The sequence below is a fragment of the Lotus japonicus genome, chromosome 2, assembly GCF_012489685.1.
Source record: "Lotus japonicus ecotype B-129 chromosome 2, LjGifu_v1.2".
In the NCBI taxonomy this organism is placed as follows: Eukaryota; Viridiplantae; Streptophyta; class Magnoliopsida; order Fabales; family Fabaceae; genus Lotus; species Lotus japonicus.
In genome coordinates, this window is record NC_080042.1 from 7302153 (window position 1) to 7320947 (window position 18795).

Here is an 18795-nt window from a genome sequence, read left to right on the forward strand (position 1 = left end):
TAATCAACATTTAATAAATTAAGATATTCATTAAAAATCCGTTGAATTGATCTTATGATTATAATATATTTTTTAAATTAAAACTTCGTACATGTGCGTAATGCACGAAAAAATTGCTAGTTATTTTCCATTCTCACATTATTCACATGCATAAACAAATGATGAGTGACATTCGAAATTGGAGGCTAAGTTTAATAAACGAACTGGACCATCAAGTTCCATTCCATTTCATCACCTTAGATAATCCATATAACGAAACATAACACCATTACATAATTTACATTCCATTCCATTCAATACCAATCCAAACATAGCCTGCATTTAGCTGATTAATTTTTTCTCATCAAACTTTTGCAAAGATAATTTGAACTCAACAGTTAGCTCCCATTGGCAAATGGAACTAAGATAATGTCCAGAGGCTTATCAAAGCAGCAGATATTCTATGGACGGAAAATTCTGATGGCCTTCGTAACCTGAAGCCGACAGAAGGGACACTTTGATACTGCAGAAGAACATTTCCGACACAATACATGACCACAAGGAACTATTGTTATATCAACCTCAGCACTCAGACAAACCCGACATACCCATGCTGCTTTAGCTGTATCAGCCTCTTTTGTTGCCCTTTCAACTTTTTCCTGTACAATTGAATGTAATTTCAAACTTTATTAAACTTAATTCTATATATGCATCACAAAGTACCTAAGGAAACTATTACTTTGATCAATCATATTCGTTCTACACTATAAAACTGTCCTTAATGTCTTAAACAAATGCTAGTTAGCAGCGCATGCTTCCCCCACATAGTGTCTGATTGAATCAACACATTCGTAGGAAAACTATTGCCAGAAAAAGTGACATCTTATGACACAAGCGCATCCAAATTTCCCAATTACAAACCTATTTCTAAGATATTTGATCATGAAATCGAGACAAAAATTCAAAACTTTCATGTTTGATTTGTGATGATCAACGTCAGCTTTTGCACATCTCAAACAAGTTATGAAGTGCACATATAACACCTAAATCAGCATTAAAAAAAGAAATCACCAACCTGCTCATACAAAAACGCTGCCTGAGATTCTTTTAGATTTTCTTGCAAATCTATCGTTCTTTGAAGTAGGGCCTTCTTCTCCACATCCATATTGATCCCAGCAGCAGAGAGTATTTCGTTAACAGCCTGCACCAGTTCTGCAGCTGAAACTTTGCCAGACAGCTCTCTTAAAGGTGGCACCTGTTCACACAGAGAAACTTCTTAATTAGTTTAAGCAAATCAAGCATGACACACAAGAAATAGAAAATATGTTACGACAAGAATATTATGTTTCTCATATATAACAGTTAAAGGAAGATATAGGCTTCAATACAACAGCTAGCAGTTGAAAAGGATTATATGCTTCTTATTTCGTTAACCTTTTGCCAAAACTAAACAAGGAAAATGCCTTGATCACATTGGCTCTTAAAACTATGACCAATCATATGTGTGGAAACATATTTTTCACGCATGTGTTGTTGGAAACTGGAAAGAATAAATTGCTTTTAATGACAGTAATTTAAGGTAAGAATCCTCTTTCCTACATAAATGATAGGAAAAGGTTGGAGAAGTTGAAGAGCAGACCAATAAATACTTCTAATTAGTAACAAGTTTCAAGGGCTGAACCTGAGAGTTGCTTTCTCTCCTTCCTGAACTTTCTGGGAACTCAACACGGGACCTGTTACTTCCTGGTGCAGGGCTGTCACGCAACAGTGTTTCTTTCACGGGAGTACTTGCTGACAAACTTCTAAATGAAAACACCTGTGATGAAAGGAAATCCTGCATAACCCCTGGTGCAACTTCAATCTTAAATCTGTACAGACCTTGACCTGCTGATGGTCTGACATCCTCAGGAACTTTACCATATTTAAGTTTTTCTCCATGTTGAGATCGCCAAGCCACTATTTCACCAGAATAAAAGGGCCTCAATGGATGGAACTGCACAAGACGAGCGTCTTGTGGCAATATTTCTTTGCCAATAATATTGCTTCTTCCATTCATAGGTTCAACTTCTTTCTCATCAGAGCAAAGTTTCAAGACATTAACAACTGCAATCTCATATCCTTCAGGACAATCAAATAAGGATCCAATAGGCAATATGATAGGAGAGCCTAATACCTGGCTAACTACAATAGCAATGAGATCCAAAATGGAAATATAAGTTGGTGGTTCAGCAATTAGAATGCAGGATCTTGATTGATTCATAAAATAAAGAGTGTGATGAGCAGAATCGTTCTCCCACTCTGGGACAACATAATCCTTCGCTGAACGTGTAATATCTACCAAATTGGGCAAGAGCAAAAACCTTGTTTTAAGATGCTTAACAAATTGCAGCTTTTCGGCAGTAGAGTCCAATAAGCATTCTATTGCATCCAATGAAAAGTTATTGAATGCAGGAACATAGCTCCGCATGCTATTGACAACAGTCCATACAGCACTTTGAAGAGATTTGGTTGATAACTTCTGTTTGATGGTCACTAGAAAAACTGACCCCACCATTCCCAAAGTCTGTAACTTTTCATTCTTGTCTAGTTCCTAAAATCACCAAACAGAAACTTAGCAGTAAGTAAAAGACTTATCCAGACAAGGCATAGATAACTGTAAATAAGAAAATGTATTCAAAATCTTGCTACCTCTATGACGACCTCAGACAATTTCTTGATGCCCAGGACATTACATACTCTATCAGGAAGATCTGCATGGACAAATCTAATTCTAGATGTATCAATACATTTGACATATCGAGAGCCGTAAGAATCAATATAGACACAGGATGCCGAATGAACAAGTCTGCAGCCATCGTCAGGAACTATGGCCTCTGATTTCCAATTAGACGCATCAAATATGTTCCCATCAACAATCTGATCACAAATAAAATTCAAAATTTCCATCACAGCTCGGAGCTCATTCGGATTTAGATGCTGATACCCACAAGCTTTCTGAAGATTTAGGAGAAGATCCTTTGCGGCAGAAAGTGTTAGGAAGTCCTGAAGTCCCAAATCTTTAAGAATCTTCACGAAGGGGAGATATACGGAAGGAAGTTCAAAAGCAAATGGAGATAAATTAATCATCAACCGAGCAAAAAGAGCATCGGCAGTCACTAGACGTGTTCCATTTGCTACAGGAAGAAAGGCCACTTTCTGTAGCTCTGCCACATCTGGAAAAGAAAGTGATTAGAAATTCCATGGCATACCACCTGCTATCTATTTACACACATTAGAAGTGAAACCTGTACTTAACAAGGGGTACTCTGAACTTAAAACAGAAATGAGAATGAAACCATGCTTATCGCTTAGCTATTGTGAAACCAAGCTCAGCTATTCTTGTCAAGGAAAGAAAAGAAGTAATATAACAGCAATACACGGATATTCAACAGTAAAAGTTAGACAAATTTTATAATAGTATAATTAAGTTGCTATATCATCAACTTAAGCACAGAAACATAGTCAACAGCCATAAGAAGAGGTCCACATATTACCAGACAATACGGACGGCTAGGTGGTGTCCTCCCAGTAATTGTATTTATTAGGATATATGACTGACTGCCATAGCTACTGATGCAACTAGCTGATTATAGAAGTTAGTAGTTAGTGTGCCTAGTTGCTATAGTGAGTTCACGGTTAGTAGTTAGAGTGTTAGAAGCTACAGCTTCTGTTGTGTACAAATACTCATTGTACCAGCATTGTAGCTTAGCTTAGTTTTCAATAATAACAGAAAAACAGATTTTCAGTTTTCCCTCTCTCTCTTTCTCTTCCCTCTGTCTAGGGTTTCTCAATATGGTATATAGAGTTTGATCCGATACCATATTCTTGGGTGGAAATTTAATGACTTGGAGGAGCAAGAAGAAGAAAGTAGTTGCCAAATCAAGCGCTGAGGCAGAATTCAGAGCCATGACTCAACGAGTTTGTGAATTGTTGTGGATGAACATCATATTGGATATTTGAAAATAAAGTATGAAGCTTCTATGAGAGTTTTCTGTGATAACAAGTCTGCTATTAGTATTGTTCACAATCCAGTCCAACACGACAAAACAAAGCACATAGAGATAGATTGACACTTCATCAAGAAATTGGATAGAGGAAGATCACAATTGCATGGTTATCAAATCGAGATACGTATCGCGTATCGCTAGACCCTAATTTCTGAATCGTGAATCGTATCGTATCGTATATCGCGTACGTGAATCAAGAATTCGTATCGTATCGAGATACGCTAAACCAGAAATATTATTATGTCTATTAGAGTATATAATAAATAAGTATACTGTTAATATTTTAAGGTTGTTAAGTCTGTTTGACAGCTGTCCAGTACAACTTTCACTTTCTGTTGAGTTAGTTACATAGCTTATCTTACAATAATAGAATTATTAGAATATTGTTAGATTTCAGCTTTTCTGTTTTCTCTGTTTTCCATTATGGTATCAAGAGCAAGGTTCGATCCTTGAGACACTTCATCTATGGCTACTGGTGCTTCGTCCGGAGCTTCTTCTGCAGCTCCGTTAACCTTTTCACACAAGATTTTGATAAAGCCTGACGATTCCAATTTTCGTTCATGGCATCAACAAGTAGAAGTTGTGATTCGATCAATCAAACTGAAGAAGTTCATCGAAAATCCTGACATTCCTCCTCACTGTTCAAGATGTGGAAAATCCAGCGTTTCTGGATTGGGAGCAATAAGATTCTGCTCTTTTTACTTGGTTTGCTTCCGTCGCTCTGAGACTCTGATTTACCTACAGTAGTGAACTGCAAGTACTCATGGCAGGTTTGGGAAGAAATACTCGATTTCTTCCGAGCTCAGGATCATGCGCAGTCCACGCAGCTTTGATCGGAGTTGAAATCCATCACCAAGGGTTTGCAATCGATTTGCGAGTATCTGTGATGAATCAAGACCAACGTAAACGCGTTGCTCTTAATTGGTGACCCTGTCAGTCATCGCGATCACTTGGAAGTGATTTTCGATGGCCTTCTTGATGATTTCACATCTTTGATGACTATTGTGTACAATCGCGAAACTCCTTGCTCTGTTTCGCAGGTTGAACCCATGGTGATTGCACATGAAGCGCGTTTTGCCAAGAAGCATCAGATTCCTGATGTTTCAGCTTCAGCGCTGTTAACTGTTGTGAATCCTGTTCCTTCGTCCAATGCTTCTTCAAATGGAGTTTCTGGTGGAGGAAATACACAAGCCAACTATGCTTCTGGACCATAAAATGCGAACAACTAAGAAGCAAACTCTAGTGGCCGGGTCAAGCACAGAGGCTGAATATAGAAGCTTAGCTAACACAGCATCTGAACTATTGTGGATTCAGTCTTTATTAGCTGAGTTAAAGATACCTTATGAACCTCCTACAGTGTTTTGTGACAACGGGAGCACTGTGGCTTTGACTCATAATCCTATTCTACACAACAGAACCAAGCAAATGGAGCTTGTTACACATCATTTAGGGAGAGGATATATATACCAGAGTCAGTCCTTGTATTTGCTATGTTGTGATTGATATCCTGTAACGGAACCCCTCTTTCCCCTGTTTCTCTATTCTTTCTCTGATTCTATCTTCTTCTTTCCCTATCTCTAATTCTATCCCTATCATTGGTATCAGAGCACCGATCCGGTGCAACTGAACCAGAAAATCAAAAAGAAAAAAAATGGAAGCGTGGTGGATTTCATTCGAACAGATGTGCGAGAAGAACAAGCGAGAAGATGAAGAAAGACGCCGGCGTTTAGAAGCGGCAGCGGCGTACGAGAGACACGTCGCAGAATACGAGCGGTACATGGCGGCGTATGAGCGGTACGAGGCGAAAGCAGCGGCGGAGGCCGTGCGCATCGCCGAGGAAGAGCGCGCGGCGGCGGCGGCGCGAGAATCGTCGTTTGAACGATTCTGCACAGAACTCCCAACGACGGTGACGGTTGAGGCTGAAACTGTCGCGGTGGAGGACGTGCCGGCGGCGGAACGCGAGGCAGAGGTGCTCTCGGTGGCGGAGCGTGCGACGACGGTGAGGGAGGCTGAACTCGAAGTCGTTCCGGAGGCTGAGGGCGTTGCGGCATCGAAGGTGCCGGCGATTCAAGAAAATGAAGAAACAGAGTGTCCGATCTTTGTCCAGAAACTGCAGATCGGGTCTTCCATGGCGATTCCAGCCCAAAGCGGCGGCGAATTGGAGTTCGTTAGAGTCGTCGTTCCTCCAATTGGTGATTCCAGATTCGCAATGTTGCAAATCAAATATCTAGGGTTTGTGGTTTCACCAATAATTGTGGATTTTGAGATTGACGGAGGAAGAAGTCCTCCAAGGAAGCCACCGGACGTGTTTCTTCCCGGCGGAGACCCCTGCTGCTTGGTCAGAGATCGTTACCTTCTGATCTTGTCCAATCGTCTACCGGCGAAGCCGCCAGATTCGTTCTTGTGTGGCGGTGCTTTTGCAGTCGTTGCCGGAGATTCTTGCTTGCTGGTCATGGCGCACCGGCCACCGGCGAAGCCTCCGGATTCGGCGGCGAAAGAAAGGGAGATGACGGTGTGAAAGGCTCGATACTCGCTGTTACAGTGAAGGGGAAGAGGCCACAAAAGAGTGGGTGCCTTCTGAACCCCTCTTCCATTCGAGTGGGTCAAGCCCAAGCTGCTCAAAGAGGGAATTGGGCCTTGCTGGAGTTGGGTGAGATGGGCCTGGATGCATGGATCAGAAAGAAGATGGGCTTGCTGTTTCATTTGTTTTTTTTTTGTTATGTTTGTTTCATTTCAATTTTCATGTTATCTTTCAGCTGTATTTTTTTATTTTTTGGGGTATGTTCCATTCCATTGTTGCTTCGAGTCTTGTACTCTTGTTTCATTTAGTTTAGTTGTTCATTTTGTCGATTGGATTTTTTTCTTGTGTTTCCTTGAGGACAAGGAAAATTTTAAGGGGAGGGATATGTTACACATCATTTAGGGAGAGGGTATATATACCAGAGTCAGTCCTTGTATTTGCTATGTTGTGATTGATATCCTGTAATGGAACCCCTCTTTCCCCTGTTTCTCTATTCTTTCTCTGATTCTATCTTCTTCTTTCCCTATCTCTAATTCTATCCCTATCAGAGCTACATATCTTTTTTGTTCGAGAGAAGGTCCTGAATAAGTCTCTTCTCATAAAGCATGTTCCTTCTTTAGAGCAGACAGAAGATATTTTTACTAAGGCACTGTCCCAGCCTCACTTTGTAGAACTAAGACACAATATTAATGTGCATGACAAGTTTTCACTTGCTCAGTCACCTTGATCTTGCAGGGGGCTATTAGTGTATAGAATAGATAAGTATACTGTTAGTATGTTAAGGTTGTTAAGTCTGTTTCACAGCTGTCAAGTATAGCTGTAATTTTCTGTTGAGTTAGTTACATAGCTTATCTTACAAGCTGCTGCATCTATACATAAGATGCTTTGTACTCTTTCACAGTCACCTTTCAATAACAGAATATTGTTAGATTTATGTTTTTCTGTTTTCCATTAATGTCAACCCCCAAAAACAATGCAGCATTACATAAAAAGTACAAAGTACGATATTTCAGGTAGGTAGAAACAGTCATTTTTTCCTATACCCTAGCCCAAAAAAAATAAGGTCAGAACAGTATGCACCTGAGGGAGAAAGGGAACCCCAAATTTTGTCTAAATATTTCAAAATCTCACAGGTACATTCTTCAATGTTCTTCAATCCTGAAGCAATGGGCCAATGAGCAAGAGTATCTTCACCTCCATTTTTCCCGATCACCTGTGGTAAAACAATGTCAGCATGAAAGGCATATATTTAACTTACACAGATAGAAGAAGTAAACCAAAAGTATCATTTTTTACTTGCAAGTGCTTCAAAACTGACGAAAATGCAGGAGGACTCTGTAGATGAAGAGCTCCCCAAGAATACTCAGGAGGAAAAATGTGCAGCCTGGATAGAATGGGAGCACAACTCCAAGCTAGAGGCCAATCTTTATATAAAATAGCTTCATTATAGGAAGCTAGCACCCTCTTGCAGCCAACACTTGGAAACCCCAGTTCAGACGGTACAAATGCAATCTTGCCAAGAAGATCACAGAAGTTGTTGCTAAAAAAAAGAGCAAAGTTAGAGAAAATAAATTCAACTACAGATCCTCCTAATGCCCACACTTCAGGTGAAACTTCAGCACGAGAGTTGGTGGTGTCTGCTTCAAAATCATCCAAATCACCTGATTTCATGCACTCAATTCCAAGGAACTCAACTCTTTTGGCACATTCAATTATCACGTCTACTTCAGTAGCAGTTCGAAGGCCAAGTTTCCTTAAAATTCGAAGCCACCCATCAGTGCTGAACCTTTCTCCAGGAAATTTTTTTCTCTCACCAAAGAAAATTGATATCAGTATAGCATCAGCTGGATCAAATAGTTCCTTGGGCTTCAACAGATCTGTTGAAAATTCATCAGAGTTTCTTACAAATTTGGTCTCTTTCAAAGCTTCAACCACTGATTGATTTGATTGAAGATCATGCCAGTTTTTAAAAACATAGATTAATATATCCTCCTGCTCATTCATAGACTTCCTTTCATAGCCCGGCAAGCCAAAGCGTACTAAGATCTGTTGATCATTTAACTCCAGCACCCCAAGGGCTCGAAGAAATGAACTCCCATTTGAGTCTGTCGCATAAGAGAGACAATGCTCATCATGCGGTTTAAAAAATGAATTAGAAGGTATCATACACTGATCTTGATCTTTTAACTTAGTGTAAGAACCAACAACTGTTTTATATATTGGGAGAGAACGCAAAATTTCAATTTCTTCCTGTGCATAGTGGAAGCCATTGGAAAATAATTCATCACAGAATAGTGAGAAAAGTGCATCACAACTTGATGCTGATAAGTTATTAGGTTCAGTGAAATATCCAGCTTGCTTTGCTGCCACAAGTTTGGATGCAATAACTTGGCCTAGAGATCCACCAGGCATAGAAAAACAATTGCTTGAAGTAGCGCAATCTATAAATGCCTCATCAAATATGGGTACATTACACTGGTTTAACAATGACAACAACCAAGGATAACTAATTTTGAGTCTATCAAAAGCTGAAGTATAGGCCTCAGCAACAGAAGTATCATCCCTAGATACACTAACCCCGCCCACATGATTTTCAGTGGATTCTCTGTCTAAAATCCCACTTTGTAATGTTCGTTGCACCAAAGGAGGAGGAATGAAGACTAGATGTCGCTCTCTTACACGGCATAAGACTGGCCTACCAAGAAAAGCAGGAATTAGGGGCCAATCAGAGAAAAGAGATAATTCTTCCTGAGAGCCTCTAAAACTTTTCCAAAATATTTTGATCCATTCAGAGGAAGGGCCCCCTTGACTGTCAGAACTAGGCAGCTTCTTCCATGAAAGCCAGGGAGCCATATTTGATCCCATTACATGGTTCACCCAATCCTCATGGAAAATTAGCTTCATATGATTGGCAAGCAGATGAAGAGAGAAGTTCTGCAGTTTCAGTAGCCCTTGAAGGGATAAATTAGAAAAAATTTCACCCAAGAGAGGTCTTTCTAATACTTTAGGATGAACAAATTTTTCTCTCAAGGGATCCATTAATGACTGTTGCTCCTTATTCCCAATCCAAAGTTCAGTTAAGCCCAATTTCTGTAAATGGTTAGTTGCAGTTGGACATGGTAAACCTTTAAGTTCTGCAGCAATTGATACAAACTTCTGGTCCCTGTTTTGACCTGTGCCAGTCACAGCATTCCTGTAAGCCAAGGGTGCTCCTGCTCTACCAATATCTTCAACAACACCGCGGCCAAAATCAATTAAAACCTTTCCTAAACTTGTCATCATTTCCAATGCATCACCAGAACTGTCTGCTCCCTGAGATGCTATGCCAGTGGAGCTATGGATATTAGATTCCGGCTGGGAAGTGCTTCCAACATCAGTTTCTCGGCAAATAACATTAATATTAGTAGGATCAACTTGTGCACTATCTCTGGGCAAGCTGGATGGCACTGATTGCTGAAAATTTGATAAGCAGTACTCAAGAACATCTATATACATGTCCACTGATCGCAGAACAATTGGTTTTGATGAAACTTTCAGGAGATCACGAACCATCTTAGGTCTAACCTCCCGTACTGAAAAACCCACAACTTGAATTTCAGTCACCAATTCCCATGGTACTGAAAATACAGGATAATGCTCCTTTACAAAGCTGCAAACTGTACCCGGAAGTAGACTCCCAATCATCCCATTCCCAGGCTGTGAAAGAAACATGCCTTCTCCAGCCTTGACTAAATTTCCTGAGTACAGCTGCCATACTGGAAGGTCAACAATTCGGGAATAAAATGGATGTATTACCCGTTCTTTAAGGCATTCCCAGTCAGCTTTAAGAACTGCTGTTGAACTTGAAGGGGTGTTATTGTGATCAAAAAGTTGACCGCTCGGAACATGCCCCTCAGAAGACCGTGGCCAGAAGGAGTAGATATTATCTCCATAAGCCTTCAAAGAGAGATTGATCCCAGGACAGGCGCTAGAATCAATTATAGAACTTGAAACATCTTTTCTTAGATTTTGAATTTCCAAGATCATTTCTACATAGGAATCACATACACAAGACATAAGTTCTCTGTTCCATAATTCAATTAGCTGATTTCCAGCATCAAAGTGTCCCTCAGCTGACGCCCGTCTGTCTTGGTATTTAAAGAGATAACGACCTCTATTGTGACACACAAGGAAACAACCTAGGACAGTAACAGGCAAGTTTATACAACCAGACAAAGGGAGAGGAGTCATAATTGAGCTAGTTGAGTATACATCGGCATGATGACCATTTCTTGATATAAGTGCTGCTATTCCAGCAACAGGAGTCAAGTTGTAGGCAAGGTACCGCCTGAGCAAAAAATAGGAGCAACAAACTTAGATCATGTAATCTCTCATTCAAGTTCAAAGTTAAACTAAGACTTGTTTTGATGCACTTAGCATCACTTAGCATCTGTTAATTAGGAATATGATGCACTTGTTAGCATCTGTTAAATAAGAATTAGAACAGCTGTCATAACAGCTGGCAGCAAAGTAGTATAAATAAGGCCATTAGGCAGTTAGAGATGTTATGTTAGTTGTAACAAGAATTTTATCTCTCTAATCTCAATTCTCAGTTCCCTTCTCTCTCTTTCTCTCTCTTTCTCCTCTCTTTCACTTCTTCTCCTATCATTGGTATTCAGAGCACTCGATTCACGGTGACCAATGGCGGAAGCGACGAGGTTGCAGAGCTCAATCCGTGAGGCGGAGGAGCGGATTACGGCGACGATCGAGCCGTGCATCAGTAGGCATTTGCGTGAGCTGGAGCAGAGGTTCGAGCTCCAACTGAACGGGTTCCAGGAGGCGATGCGAGGCCTCGGGTTGCAGATGACGGAGATGTCGTCGCGGCGGAGAGGCGCGAACGACGGCGAGCACCGCATGCCGACGCGATTGACGCGATTGGATTTTCCGAAATTCAACCGCGACGAAGCTGAATCGTGGCTTGTGAAGTGCGAACGATTCTTCACGCTTGACAACACGCCGGAAGCAGAGAAGGTAGCGATTGCTAGCATCGCAATGGACGAGAGTTCTTTCCGGTGGTTCCAGACCTTGGAACAGAGCACGACTGGTCCAGTTTCTTGGATGCAGTTCAGCGATGCAGTGAAGGTGCGTTTTGGTACTGAATTCGATTCACCATTAGAGGAGCTTAAGCGCCTGGTTCAAACTGGAACTCTAGAAGATTATCAAGAGGCTTTTGATACCTTGGCTGCGCGCACAGATTTGTCAGAACCTCAGAAATTGCAAGTATACTTGGGTGGATTGTGTGCTGAGTTGAGCAATGGTGTGAAGATGTTTGCACCAAGGACGTTGCTTGAAGCTACACGAATCGCGAAATTGCAGGAGAGGAGCATCGAATTGCTCCAGAAACGCACTGTTTCGGGTGTCAGAAGCACCGGCGCATGGTCTGACAAGCGCGGAAACTCTTCATTTGTTGAGAAGAAGTTACCAGAGAAGAAACCAGGGGGTGATTCCAATCAGAAAGGAATTTTAGGAAAACCTAATTACACATTTCAGAGGAAATTATCTCCTAAAGAGATGGAAGAACATAGAGCACAAAATTTGTGCTTCTTCTGCCATGAGAAATTTTCTCCAGGGCATGATTGTCCGCAAAGGAAGAAGCTCCAAGTTTTCTTAATGGAGGTTGAGGAAGGTGAACCAGAAGCTGTTGACTCTGCAAGTTCTGTTGATTCTGAACCAGTTGTTCCTACATTATCCTTGAATGCCATACATGGGGACTCTGAATATCCTTTGATGAGGTTGACTGCATGGATAGGAAAGAAGAGGATTCATGTCCTCATTGATTCTGGAAGCTCACACAACTTCATTGATCAAAAACTGTGCAAGGAAGGCCTGAGCTACCTTAGACCCGTGCATCCTCTACTGAAGCCTTTACAAGTTACTGTAGCAGGTGGTGGAGTCATGCAAGGTACAGGCCTATGTGATGGAATACAGTTGAAGATGCAAGGGTATGATTTCTTCACTAGTGCTATTGCTCTTCATTTAGGTAGTTTTGATTTGATTTTAGGCTTACAATGGTTAACTCAGTGGGGAACTATATCATGGGATTTCAAAGCCCTTGTTATGGAATTTGATATGGGACACCTTAAGGTGAGATTGCAAGCTGATAAGAGTGGGAAGGATAGAGTAGTTTCAGCTGCTAAACTTAATCAAATTGTAGCTGAGGAAAGCTTTTGTTTTATGCTACAATTGTTTCCATGTTCCCAAGAGAAAGTGTGTTGTGCTCTTGGCTTAGAGGAACCTGAGGATCCTGCAACTAAAGAACATAAAACCACTGTCCTAGAGGAATTTAAGGATGTTTTTGAGGAGCCTACACAGCTACCCCCATTCAGAGGCATCCATGACCACCAGATTGTTCTGAAGGAAGGGTCCAACCCAGTTAGTTTGAGACCTTATAGGTACCCTCCTGCACAGAAAGATGTCATTGACAACATGGTGAAAGAGCTGTTGGATTCAGGGGTTATCCAACCTAGTTCTTCTCCATTTGCTTCTCCTGTGGTCTTGGTTAAGAAGAAGGATGGCAGCTGGCGGATGTGTGTAGACTATAGGAAGCTTAATGACATGACAGTTAAAGCAAAATTTCCTATTCCTCTTGTTGAAGATTTGCTGGATGAGCTAGGGGGTGCTCAAATTTTCTCTAAATTGGACCTTAGGTCTGGTTATCATCAAATAAGGATGAAACCAGAAGATATAGCTAAGACTGCATTTCAGACTCATGGTGGACAATATGAATATGTGGTCATGCCTTTTGGGTTGTCCAATGCCCCAGCCACATTTCAAGGTACCATGAATGTCATCTTTGCTAGTCTATTAAGGAAGTGTGTGCTCATCTTCTTTGATGACATCCTTGTCTATAGTAAGTCCATAGTTGAGCATGTGGCACACCTTAGACATGTTTTCACTGTTTTAAAGACTCATTCCTTCTATGTCAAGAGAAGTAAATGTGCCTTCTTTACTACTCGAATTGAGTACTTGGGCCACTTCATTACTCCTGAAGGGGTTACTACAGATCCAGCCAAGATCATGGCAGTTCAAGAGTGGCCAGAACCTCAGACACTTAAGCAACTCAGAGGTTTCTTGGGCCTCACAGGTTACTACAGAAGATTCATTCAAAATTACAGCATGCTAGCATCACCTCTCACTGACTTACTCAAGAAAGATGCCTTCATTTGGTCTGATAAGGCTTCCCATGCTTTCAATCAGCTCAAACAAGCCTTAAGTACTGCTCCTGTATTGGCTATTCCAGATATGGCTAAGCCATTTGTAGTGGAGACTGATGCTTCCAGTACAGGAATTGGGGCAGTTCTGATGCAAGACAAGCACCCTATTGCATTTATTAGCAAGGTTCTTTCTCCCAGGAATAGGTTGCTATCAGTTTATGACAGGGAATTACTAGCACTTGTGCATGCAGTGTCTAAATGGCACCAATATCTGTCTCTTCAACCTTTCCTCATCTTAACGGATCAACATAGTTTGAAATTTTTACTGGAACAAAGGTTGTCTACACCTGCACAGTATAAATGGGTTACTAAATTGATGGGTCTATCTTATGAAATTAGGTATAAGCAGGGAAAGGACAATGTTGCTGCGGACTCCTTATCCCGGGCCAATCATGGAGAGTTGCTACACTTGGCAGTCTCTTCCATTTCTTCAGAATTGTGGGATCTAATACAACAAGCCTATGTTGCAGATTCTTCCCTCAAGGATCTTATGCAAGAGGTGAATGCTTCTCCTGACCAGCATCCTCATTACAGGGTGGTGGATGGTTTCCTTTTCCGGAAACACAGATTGGTAGTTCCCAATAATGACCAAGTCAGATTGGTTATTTTGCAATGGTTGCACTCCTCTCATCAAGGGGGGCATTCGGGTATAAGGGCTTCTACTCATAGGATCAAGTCCTTATTTTATTGGAAAGGACTTAGCAAGAGTGTAGCTGAGTTTATTCAAAGGTGTGAGACTTGCTTGAGATGCAAGTATGAACCTCATGCTGTTCCAGGTTTGCTGCAGCCCTTGGCTATACCTGATGGAGTGTGGCAAAGTATTGCCATGGACTTCATTGAAGGGCTACCCAAGTCCCATGGCAAGGACACCATATGGGTGGTTATTGACAGGCTTAGTAAGTATGCTCATTTCATAGCCTTGTCACATCCTTTCTCAGCTTCCACTTTGGCTGAGGTGTTCATCAACAATGTTTACAAACTTCATGGAGCCCCAGCAAATATAGTGAGTGACAGGGATCCCCTCTTTACTAGCAAATTCTGGGCAGCATTTCTGCAACAATTGGGCATTTCTCAGAGCTTGTCTACTGCCTATCATCCTCAATCAGATGGGCAGAGTGAGGTCCTCAATCGTTGCTTGGAACATTACTTGAGGGCCATGACTTGGCAGAGACCAAAGGAGTGGGCTGCTTGGCTGCCTATGGCAGAATGGTGGTATAACACCACTTTTCACTCTGCAATCCAAGCTACCCCTTATGAAGTTGTTTATGGTCAGCCGCCCCCCTTGCATTTACCTTACTGCCCTCAAAGCACTGTGGTGGATGCTGTGGACAGAAGCTTTGTTGCTAGAGAGGAGATGATCAACAAGTTGCAAGGTAACTTGGCTCGAGCTCAAGCTCGCATGAAGACCTTGGCTGATAAACACAGGTCTGATAGAGAATTTCAAGTTGGAGATTGGGTTTTCTTGAAGCTCCAGCCTTATAGGCAATCCTCTCTCACTTCTAGGGCTTCACAAAAGCTGTCCCCTCGTTTCTTTGGCCCATATCAGATACTACATCGTGTAGGCAAGGTTGCTTACACCCTCAATTTACCTGCTACCTCACGCATTCATCCCACTTTTCATGTTTCCCTGCTGAAACCTTGCCCAGATGCTACAGTTTCTCTTTATCCTCTTCCGGAAGATTGGGGCAGCATGGATAATCCTAAGGAACCATTCAAGATTTTGAAGAGGCGCTCTGTGCAGAAACACCATAGAGCTGTTACTGAAGTCTTAGTGCAGTGGAAAGGGGAAAGTGCAGAAGAGGCCACTTGGGAATTGCTATATAAGCTGAAGCAGCAGTTCCCCTTCTTTGATGTTACTGCTTCTCCTTGAGGTCAAGGAGAGTTTTAAGGGGAGGGATATGATGCACTTAGCATCACTTAGCATCTGTTAATTAGGAATATGATGCACTTGTTAGCATCTGTTAAATAAGAATTAGAACAGCTGTCATAACAGCTGGCAGCAAAGTAGTATAAATAAGGCCATTAGGCAGTTAGAGATGTTATGTTAGTTGTAACAAGAATTTTATCTCTCTAATCTCAATTCTCAGTTCCCTTCTCTCTCTTTCTCTCTCTTTCTCCTCTCTTTCACTTCTTCTCCTATCATGTTTATACTCCCTCCAACTTTAGTTGAAGAAGAAGACTAAAGAATTAATTGTAGAAGAACCAAGCATACAAGAAAGAAGACGAGAAGTATAACAAAAAAAAAGTTTAAATTGAATGTCAACACTGAAGGCAAGAAGTAAACGACAAAGCTTCCAATCCCATTAAATCATTGCGATCATGGAAGCGTCCAAAACAAACATTGTTTCAAACACCAATTGCAATTTTAATTATTGTCTCACACTTTCTTCTCTTATATTTGTATACTACAATATCCAAATTGCAGTTCTGACTAAAAACTCTACACCAAAGTAAATGATACATGCATGGAAAGGAGAGGAACCATACTAGAAGACTTATTGAAATCATTGTTCAAAACAAGATTTCCACGTAAGTTAGTATGGCTAGTATTTTACTTTTGTTGTATTGTTGTTTTCTTTTAGGCTTGTATAATGGCATTATTTGAATTTTGAATATTTGGGCTTGAACTTTGATTGTATTTGGTTTAGGCCTTGTATTTAGGCCATTAGGGATATAGGAAATTGACTTGTATTCCGGACCAAATAAGGTTTAGTTACACTATTTGCATTACATGGCATGACACCTTGTTGGGCCTTAGGTTTCAGCCCACAACACCATTAGTACGCCACCGTTTACATTATAAGGGGTTCCTCTTTATATATTTTCTGGACTATTGAATCATTTGAGAAGAACAGTTTCTTTTGACCTTTCAGTCTATGAACCTTATAGAGAATTATCACGTGTTGTACACTTGTAGTTTCTCACTGATAAGAACCTTGGGAGAACCATACCACAAAAGCTAGCTGTTGTAGTTGGAGAACCCAAGGCCTTATAAACCCCACATTAGAATCCCATACTTCCAATGTGGGACTCAAGTCCCATACCTTGCAATGGGGTCCTAACATCCCACCACGCTCCGCAGCCCCGGCGCCCACGCGGGCTGGCTGTGCACTAGCCCCACGACTAGTCCCGGGCAAACACTGCAATGCCGGCGTCACCACCCGCGCCGCTCGTTTGCAGCTCAGAGACATGGTGGAAGGCTCTGATACCATTGATAAGAACCTTGGGAGAACCATACCACAAAAGCTAGCTGTTGTAGTTGGAGAGCCCAAGGCCTTATAAACCCCACATTAGAATCCCATACTTCCAATGTGGGACTCAAGTCCCATACCTTGCAATGGGGTCCTAACACTCACCTTGAGAAGTATCAAGAGATCCTTCCTTTTTCCATTACATGCTGTAGTTTTATTCACAAAAATGTCACATTATTTTCATTTTGTTTTCTGCTTCAAAAGATTTTTATAGGAAACAACAAAAACAACAAACAAACTGAAAACGAGGTAGAATTTTTGTAATTAAAACTGAAAGCCGGGGATGGAAACAGAAAATAGAAATGAAAAGCAAACAGTCCTCAAGTTATTGTAAGACTTCAACAAGAATTATGATACCTACCCATTCAATTAGTGAATAACAGTAGATATATGAAACCACTACATCATTTACGTAAAGCATACCTATCAAGAGCCATATTTCTTGTTTGCCCAGAACCAAGGCTGAGTGCAAGAAGCCATCGATCAATGAATGTAGTTCCTTCTGAATATAAACTTACATCTATTACATGCATCTTTATCGCAGTATTAGAGCTGCTAAAAAGCCTTGATAACTGGAACTTTCTCCATTTTTTTTCAGAAAATGGATTCCTCATAATAGAAGATGATGGATCAATGCTTATTGAAAAATTCTGGCAAGGATGTGAATGTCCTTCCTCCCATGTTGATATTGACACCTGGATAGCATGCCAATACTCTGGCTCAATTAGATATTGACACCTTCAAAAAACTAAACTCAGAAACAAAATTCGTCCTTGGCTATTTACCCTAAAAATAGTCCCAAATTAGATATTTAGTTAAATTCTGGTAATTAGTCTTTGACAAGCTCCTGTACTTAATGCAGTTACAGTTTGAGTCAGATTACCTACTACACAATACTCACATCTCTATCAAACACTCTCAGATGAAACACTCGGCAGGTCTGACCAGTGTTGTTGATTAGCAGCCATGGCAGCACCATGGTGCAACAGGTTTCCAGCTATTATAATTCAGGTTATGCCTAACTCTACCCCAGACGCACAGTTCTGCAAAAGGCCCAACCTTTCCTGCTAAAGGCACAACCTTTCTAACATGGTGGTTGACGCTGTGGTTCTCTTCGGCAACGGATATGAGTGGAACTACGATGGCAAGGAGCGGTGGAGGTTCATGGATATGATGGAGGGAGGTCGTCAGAAAGGAAGAACAGGAGAGGGAAGAGATTGACGATAGTGAGGCGGACTCGATTGAGCTTTGAACCGGTGGCTGGCGCGGTAAGGTTTTGCCCTCTCTAACTTGCAGTGCGGTTATTGTACGATTGTATCTCCAATCGAAACCTCCAAATCGAGCCCCAATCTTAGGGGGTTGGGTGCAGTGGTTTTGAGTATGATGGTGGATGGGTTAGAGGGGTGGGGTTGGGGAATTAGGTAGGAAGTGTTTGATGCTGGGCTAAAGGTAGAATCCATCTTCAACTTAGCCCAATCACTTGTTCTTGTATCATTCATCGTTTCTGCATTTATTTGTTGTTGTTATTGTTGTTTTGGGATTCCGTTTTGTTGGTTGGTTGTTGTTGTGGAGAGGGAGAGATGGAGCAGGAGGAAGGGCTTGAAGGAGATGCGCGCAGGGGAGTTGAGGGGGCTGGTCTAGGGCGCTTTTCTTTGTGATGGAGGAGGAAGAAGGGGAGTTGGGGCTGGATTTTTCTTGGTGATGGAGAAGGAAGAAGGAGGGAGGGCTGAATCTATCTTCATCTG

General features: G+C 41.4%; 1 protein-coding gene across 2 annotated transcripts in view; it reads right to left on the minus strand.

Annotated features, from left to right (window-relative positions):
- Positions 1–190: 190 nt before the first annotated feature.
- LOC130737482 (uncharacterized) overlaps positions 191–18795 on the minus strand; it is a 43924-nt gene continuing 25319 nt past the window's right edge. For both annotated transcript variants that reach the window (XM_057589264.1, XM_057589265.1), the window contains 7 exons: positions 17474–17745; positions 7843–10873; positions 7627–7759; positions 2668–3191; positions 1661–2569; positions 1055–1234; positions 191–638 (listed from right to left, as the gene is read on the minus strand). In XM_057589264.1, the coding sequence (XP_057445247.1) occupies positions 441–638; positions 1055–1234; positions 1661–2569; positions 2668–3191; positions 7627–7759; positions 7843–10873; positions 17474–17745 (5247 nt within the window). In that variant the 3' untranslated portion in view covers positions 191–440. The remainder of the gene's footprint in view (positions 639–1054; positions 1235–1660; positions 2570–2667; positions 3192–7626; positions 7760–7842; positions 10874–17473; positions 17746–18795) is intronic.